The sequence below is a fragment of the Globicephala melas genome, chromosome 7, assembly GCF_963455315.2.
Source record: "Globicephala melas chromosome 7, mGloMel1.2, whole genome shotgun sequence".
Classification (NCBI taxonomy): domain Eukaryota; kingdom Metazoa; phylum Chordata; class Mammalia; order Artiodactyla; family Delphinidae; genus Globicephala; species Globicephala melas.
The window spans coordinates 11311179-11319394 of record NC_083320.1 but is presented as its reverse complement, the minus strand read 5'-3'; the positions used below and the strand labels follow the sequence as shown (position 1 = coordinate 11319394).

Below are 8216 nucleotides of genomic sequence, written 5' to 3'. Positions count from 1 at the left end.
CCAGTCCCGGAAGTTCTCGCGTCTTTTCCCGCCCGCTGCGGGCCTCTCTGGCCGGTGATTTGCCCGGGCGCCTCCGTGCGCTCGGCCAACGGTCTCTGACAGCGCCCACCCGAGCGCCCCGGGAGCCGGCGGGCGGCGGTCCTCGCCAGGGACCTTCAGCGGGCCCAGGGGTGAGTACTGACGTCTTCCCGACCCGGGAGCCGCGGCCCGAGCCGGCTGCCGGGCCTAGCGCCGCGGCTCTGACCCTCCGTTGATGGAGGGACCCGCTGCGGCCCCGGCCCGTTAGTAGCGTAGTCTTGGCCGGAGGCCCGACCCCAGAGCCTCTTGTCCTCAACCCTGGGCTTTCCTCCTCCTTAGGGCGTCCTGAGAGCTTCAAGCGCGGTTTGGCTGGTAGTATTCTCTCATCCTTCTCAGCCAAGGTCCTGGTACCTTTTAGTATGACCTTGAACCCGATGCCTGCCGTCTTTAAAAGTAGTTTTTGGTTTGTTTTGTCTTTACTTTGTGGAAAAGAACGTGTTCGAAAAGAAAGGCCTTGTTGGAAGCCCAGGTACCTCGGGGAGGTCCCTGGTCGGGCCGCTGTGTAAGCATCCTTGCTCGCAGGTGTGGATGCCCGGAGATGCTCCTAGATTTCATTCCAGGAGCTGGGAAATGGGGAAAGCTCGGATTCCCGTTCCGACAAGCCTCTGACCTTCGTCTGCAGGTGCAGTTCCGCTTATATGGTATTTAGAAGAAAACCCTCGGGTGCGGCCTACAACTTTAGAGCAGGGGGCATTCTCGAGGGAGGAGAATGCTTTCAAAAGTGGTGGCGTCTTTTAGTTGCAAAAGATAAAAGCTTTAGGGCCCTTGTTCCCAAATATAGAACCAGTTGTTTACAGGCCTCTCACCCCACTGAGAGACTTTAACTGAAGGATTTTAAATGTTTTCTCACCCTAAATGAAAAACATTTGTTTCCGTGTCTGATATCCCAAAGGAAAAACCCTGAGGAGGATAGATTCAGAAACAATTAGAGCGATTTAGTTGTACCTAGTAGTCTCTTCCCCTGTAATTAAATTGTGGGTGGGACCTGCTATCTATTTGGTTTCAAGCACTCGTGAGTTGGTTTTGCTGGATTTTTCCAAAAGGAAATTGTGTTTTCTATCCCTTCCTGTCTGATAGGGCTGCCTTATTTTATGATTACAAAGTTTAGCTGTTACTGTCCTCCCTTCTTGTGTTGAAACTTGTTTTCTGTGGATTGATAACCTTATTTTAAAATTCGTTAATTTGTATTTTTCCAAGTTTTCAGTGATTTTTCTTTAAAAATTAAAATTAATCCTGGGTTACTACACTGTGATTTTCTCATACACCCATTCTTTAAGTATAGTTGCTTGAAAAGAGAACTGAAACAGGGTGACTGTATAAAAGCCTTGAACTAGGTCCACATAATAAGCGACAAACAACCCAACATTTTTTTTGGTAATTGGAGAATTATATAAATCTTTGCAACCACAGTCAATTTGACCCAGGTTGTTTCTGTGACTTCCTGGGCTACTTCTTTGCATCCCAGTGTTCTGATACAGAAAATAAGAAAGTCAGGCTTGAATCATTGTGTCCCCAAATTGGGACACTTTCCACAAGTGGGATGTGACTTGACTTTAGGTGGTTTGCAGATGAGGGTTTTTTGTAAGAGTTATGTTTTTGTTACCTGTCTTTATATATGTACATTAAGTCCATGGTTTAAAAAAGTAATGTAAGGGTATTCCCTAGTGGTCCAGTGGTTAGGACTCAGCACTTCCAAAGCCAGGGTCCCAGGTTCAATCCCTGGTTGGGGAATTAAGATCCCTCAAGCTGCATGGCCAAAAAATAAATAAATAAAATAAAATAGTAATGTAAAATTTCCTTTTAAAATACACTTAAGGTTTTTAAAAATTGAGTTAAAGAAAAGATTAAGTATACGTACTGTGTGAGTATGGAAAAAAAAGCATGAAGTTGGTAAGTTACTGATGGTTGGAAACCACCGGGCTTAGAAAGTAGAGATATAAGATCATCTATGATTCTGAGACAGATTTTTGTCTCCTTAGTTATATCACAGAGACTCATGTACTTGTTGCCTAGTAGATTGTAAGTGACAAAATTGGAGTTAGTATCTTAACTCCAAATGAGAAATTTATTTTCTTTATTGCCAAAAGATATTAACAAAAATGTCACAGTCTAATGAGGGAGAAAAAAATTAGATTTTGATCTATTTTACTTAAGCAGAAAAGCCAGTAATTGGAACAGTACAATGTTAAATCTTAGTAGAAAAGTTCCATCTATTTTGTCAGTAGCTCAGATTGGCTACAGGAGAATTTGACTTTTTCCAGAAGTTGTCTTTTCATTGTCCACCTTTATGATCCAAGTCTGGGATACTTTGCAAACTCAGAGAGTCTTGTAAGAGAAGATGTTGCTGTAAAATGAAATGTTGAGACCCGTGGGATGTACTAGTGGAAAGTTAATAAGAAGGCTGAAATGTAGTAAATGGAATGTGGAGAATAGCACATTTCAGGGAGATAATGTTTTTCTAGCAATTGCGTCCCTTGTTTATTATTATAAAGTTTCAGTTTATAATGTCCCAAGGCTATACTTCTTTTGAGGTATCTCTTTTCAGTGTTAGTTTTAACTATAAGCTTTTACTGTGCTTCAGATATATACGCACAATTATAAGAAGAGTATCTCATTTAGAATGAGGCACAGAAATTGATGAGAGATTGCCTATGGGGACCTAGGTGGTTATAGGATAGGATCTGGTGGGACACTTTATTTTCTTTGTGCATTCTTTTTTTTTTCTTTTCTTTCTTTCTTTTTTTTTTTAACATCTTTATTGGAGTATAATTGCTTTACAATGTTGTGTTAGTTTCTGCTGTATAAGAAAGTGAATCAGCTATACGTATACATATATCCCCATGTCCCCTCCCTCTTGTATCCCCCTGCCACCCTCCCTATCCCACCCCTCTAGGTGGTCACAAAGCACGGAGCTGATCTCCCTGTGCTATGTGGCTGCTTCCCACTAGGTATCTATTTTACATTTGGTAGTGTATATGTATGTCAGTGCTACTCTCTCACTTCGTCCCAGCTTACCCTTCCCCCTCCCCGTGCCCTCAAGTCCATTCTCTACGTCTGCATCTTTATTCCTGTCCTGGCCCTAGATTCTTTAGAACCATTTTTTTTTTAGATTCCATATACGTGTGTTAGCATATGGTATTTGTTTTTCTCTTTCTGACTTACTTCACTCTGTATGACAGACTCTAGGTCCATCCACCTCACTATGAATAACTCAACTTCATTTCTTTTTATGGCTGAGTTATATTCCATTGTATATATGTGCCACATCTTCTTTATCCATTCATCTGTCGATGGACACTTAGGTTGCTTCCATGTCCTGGCTATTGTAAATAGTGCTGCAATGAACATTGTGGTACATGACTCTTTTTGAATTATGGTTTTCTCAGGGTATATGCCCAGTAGTGGGATTGCTGGGTTGTATGGTAGTTCTATTTGTAGTTCTTTAAGGAACCTCCATACTGTTCTCCATAGTGGCTGTATCAGTTTACATTCCCACCAACAGTGCAAGAGGGTTCCCTTTTCTCCACACCCTCTCCTGCATTTATTGTTTGTAGATTTTTTGATGGTGGCCATTCTGACTGGTGTGAGGTGATACCTCATTGTAGTTTTGATTTGCATTTCTCTAATGATTAGTGATGTTGAGCATCCTTTCATGTGTTTGTTGGCAATCTGTATATCTTCTTTGGAGAAATGTCTATTTAGGTCTTCTGCCCATTTTTGGATTGGGTTGTTTGTTTTTTTGATAGTGAGCTGCATGAGCTGCTTGTAAATTTTAGAGATTAATCCTTTGTCAGTTGCTTCATTTGCAAATATTTTCTCCCACTCTGAGGGTTGTCTTTTCATCTAGTTTATGTTTTCCTTTGCTTTGCAAAAGCTTTGAAGTTTCATTAGGTCCCATTTGTTTACTTTTGGTTTTATTTCCATTTCTCTAGGAGGTGAGTCAAAAAGGATCTTGCTGTGATTTATGTCATAGAGTGTTCTGCCTATGTTTTCCTGTAAGAGTTTTATAGTTTCTGGCCCTACATCTCTGTGTGTTCTTGTGTACTTTGTACCATGTGCGTGTGTTACTGGTTCAAATTAAATACCAAGTTAAAGTTGGGAATGAAATGAAACAAATATGAAATTAAATACTGAATGAAAATAGCTGGATGAAAATTTAGCCAATGCATTTGCTCCTCCTTAATTTGTGTGTATATATATATACACTTATATATACACTTATTTATACACATAAGTATTAAGATTCTTTTAAACATAAGTATTTTTCATCAGGTATGTTTTCCTTTGTTTCAAATCAGAAACAATGATTGTCTTTTATCTTGCATTAACTAGTGAATGGCTGTAGGGTTCTGTCTCTAGACCTAAAATTGGTGGTAAGCGTGTTCATTTTTTCTTTATTTATTTTACTGGTTTTTTTTAAGGTAAGGTTGTACATCTTTAGTGACTTTCATTATTTGGAGTATTTCCAGCAATGAATCCCTAATGGTAGTATCATCTAGTTTTTCAGTTAGCTCCTGTTTTTTCTCCCCCAGGGACAAAAGTGGCTCTAAATCCAGCACATGCATATTGAAGCAAGTTAAAGGATTTAATATGAAGCACAGAAACAGATAATGCCAAAAAGCAAGCAGTAGTTGGTACACTTTTGTGAGTAAAAATTTTCTTTTGGCTCTGTTTTCTTAGTCTTTAAACTATTTGCATGCAAATCCTGAAAATTCACACATTTTGGTAAAGAATGAAGGGTGCAAGTTAGCAGTCATAAGTAGTCATTTGTCAGGGCTTAGCCCCTTAGCAACCTCTAAGAACCCTCCAAAGCATGTCAGTAAGGTGGAGTTTAAAATGTGTGATATATCTCTGACATGGAGTTTAAGAAATGTCCCAGCTATGGCTTACATTTATACTGTCTTTAATTTTTTATTGACCTGGATTTATATATAATACCTTCTGCTGAAAATGTAGTGTAATTTGGCTTTCAAAGTTATTTCCTTTTAAAGAAACCATTACTTATACATCAAATATTAGGTTACTTCAAATACATTTTTCTGCCCTTTACATTATTTTCATAATTTTTTCATTTGTACTTAGGCTGAAAAAGAAAAGGATCTTTTCCCCCTTTAGAATATAATAATTAGAGGAGTTTTATGGCAAAATGTTTTCTTTTAATCTGACTTCACATTTGTATATACATTTGATTAGCTTTTCTTTATCCCGTTTGCAAAATCATAATACAGTGACTATGCTTAAAACAGTCTTTATATTTTTTTGAGGTATAGAATAACTCTTTTTAGGAGAGATTTGGAAATTGATTTTGGTTGAAATCCAAAAATAATTTTAAGTAGATATTTACTTTTATTGATAGTTTTCTTATGAAATGAATTGTTGAAATACTGATTTTTATTCTTTCTTTTTTACAGCTGGAAAAGCAGTTTCCGTGTTGTTATGTACACCTCCAAAAAAATTCAGATCTTTAGGGGAATTGTTGTGTAAATAAACTGAACTACAGGGAGGCAGTACTTTAATAGCTATTATAAACGTGTATTTACTGTATTAAAAATGAGTAAACGAACAAGCAATGACACATCACTAGGAAGGTCAGTGACATTTTATTCAGTTGAGCTGATGACATTATAGGTTTGAGACATAGTTGCTTTAAAGCTGATTGCCCATAGGCTAATCCTGTTCCTTTACACTTCTGTCAGCATTTTGTATCTTGGGGCAACTTCCTTTCTGCTGCATTTCCCTGGAGCATGGATCCTTCTCTGATTTAGGTTTCTCAATGCATTTGTCCTGTCTTTCTGTTTGAAGGCATGTCATGTTTTTAAAAAATATACATGTAAATATGATACTGAGTACAAATTAATAGTGTGAAACTTTCACACTGTAGTCCCTCAAAATGAATGCAAACATTAAGGATTTATTAGTGTATATTCTGTATTTGGTATTCATTTCATCTCAGTCATCAGATATACATTCAGTAAGAGAAGTTTTCATTTTTATTTTGTGAAATTCAGGGGGTTGCTTCTTTTTTAGTAAATTTAGAATTAACATTATTTACCTTATGAATCTGATATTCGTCATTAAAAGGTTTTATTTTTTCCATGCATGACCGGAATTTCTAATTTCATTTTTATAAAGTTCTAGCAGCTTCCCTTCATATAATTCATTAGGAAATTTCTATTTAAGTTTTATTTTAGGCATTTTTTGAGTTATGTAAGCAGCATGCATATCTCTTTATGCAGAGAGGAAGAGAGTGTATGTGTGTGCACATTCGTCTTGTGGTTATACAATAATTTAAAAAATTTGTTCCTAAGCAATATCCTCAAGGTGCAGTTTCAACTAAGTGAGAAGGTATTATGTTGAGGAGAACATTTTCTTTGATCTTTTATTTTCTAAAAGATATCCTAACTTCACTACATAGAAAAGACTGACATTTTAACACTCAGTCACCCCTGTCTAAATTTTTTGCCTGCAGAGTGAGTGGGGCAGCATTTCCTTCTCCCAGTGCTGCTGAGATGGCGGAAATTAGTCGAATTCAATATGAAATGGAATACACCGAAGGTATTAGTCAGCGAATGAGGGTCCCGGAAAAATTAAAGGTAGCACCACCAAATGCTGACCTGGAACAAGGATTCCAAGAAGGAGTTTCAAATGCTAGTGTGATTATGCAGGTTCCAGAGAGAATTGTTGTAGCAGGTATTTTATATTTGTTTATAAAGTTGCCTGATAAATGTATTTTATATATTTTTATGAAAACTTTTGGGATTTTTCAAAATGTTACTTAGAAAAGGGGTTGGGAAATGCAACTTTACATTTTCTTCAAAAAGTTTATAAATTACAATAGTCTGAAATTTCAACTAGTATTTTTTAATAATTCAACTAATTATTGAGATATAATTTACATACATAAAATGGTGTAATTTTAAAATGTACAGCCTGATGAGTTTTGACAAATGTATACTCCTATGTAACCTCCACCACAGTCCAGATATAGAACATATTCATTACCCGCCAAAAGGTTTCTCATTCAGTTCCTACCCCTCAATTCCAGGCAACCATAATCTCCTTTTTATAACCAGAGATCACATTTGTCTTTCCCAGAGTTTCGTATGAATGGACTGATACACTATATACTCTTGGGTCTGGCTTCTTTTGCTTAATGTAATGTTTTTGAGATTCTTCCATATTGTTGCTGTATCAGTTGTTCATACCATTTTATTTCTAATATTCCAGTGTGTGGATAAACCACAATTTGTTTATACATTCACCTGTTGGTGGACATTTGGGTTGTTTCCTTTTTGGTGCTATTAGGAATAAAGCTGCTATGAAGACATGTGTTTTCATATCTCTTAGGAGTGGAATTGCTAGATCATATTATAAGTTATGACGTTTAACTTTATGAAAAGCTGTCAAGCTATTTTTGAAATTGGTTGTACCCTGTTATATTCCCATCAGTGACATATGAGAGTTTCATTTGCACTCAGCAACACTTTGTATTGTTAGTCTTTTTAATTTTAGCTATTGCTAGTGGGTGTGTAATGGCAAATACATTTTAATAAAACCTATGTCTTTTAAAAATCTCCCTCCTTTCCTTTTTTTTTTTTCCCCCTACGCTTAGGAAATAATGAAGACATTCCATTTTCAAGGCCAGCAGATCTTGACCTTATACAGTCAACTCCCTTCAAACCTCTGGCACTAAAAACACCACCTCGTGTACTTACACTAAGTGAAAGACCACTAGATTTTCTGGATTTAGAAAAACCTCCTCCAACCCCTCAAAGTGAAGAAGTAAGTGCTAGTTTTAACATCATCTGAATTTGAAGTAATAGAGACAGAAGCAAAAGTTAAAGAGGAGTTAAGAGGCTATAAATCATATCATTGGTAATATGTAATGGAATCCTTTTGCATGGAACATTGATTACTATAAATTCTGGCTTATGAATACCCCAAATGAGATACTATGCTGTTGGGTTTTTTTTAATTTAAATATTATATTTCAGGAAAATGACAATTTTGTGGAAATCATTAACATTCATGTGGTCTTGAAGGATGAGCTTTTATGGCTGGGAGTTACACTTTAAGCAATACAGAAAAATTTGGGAAGTTTAGCATGGGAAAAAATTAATGCATCACTTTGTTATAAA

The 8216-nt window shown here is 36.9% G+C and overlaps 1 protein-coding gene across 10 annotated transcripts in view; it reads left to right on the top strand.

Annotated features, from left to right (window-relative positions):
• MFF (mitochondrial fission factor) overlaps positions 1-8216 on the top strand; it is a 34661-nt gene continuing 26445 nt past the window's right edge. For 3 of the 10 annotated variants that reach the window (XM_030830470.3, XM_030830391.3, XM_030829810.3), the window contains exons 1-5: positions 5-170; positions 4611-4722; positions 5490-5666; positions 6548-6768; positions 7691-7860. In XM_030830470.3, the coding sequence (XP_030686330.2) occupies positions 5629-5666; positions 6548-6768; positions 7691-7860 (429 nt within the window). In that variant the 5' untranslated portion in view covers positions 5-170; positions 4611-4722; positions 5490-5628. Of the gene's footprint in view, positions 171-195; positions 701-4610; positions 4723-5489; positions 5667-6547; positions 6769-7690; positions 7861-8216 lie in introns of those variants that run through there. The other 7 variants (XM_030884135.3, XM_030884267.3, XM_030830001.2 and 4 more) reach the window with 7 other exon arrangements.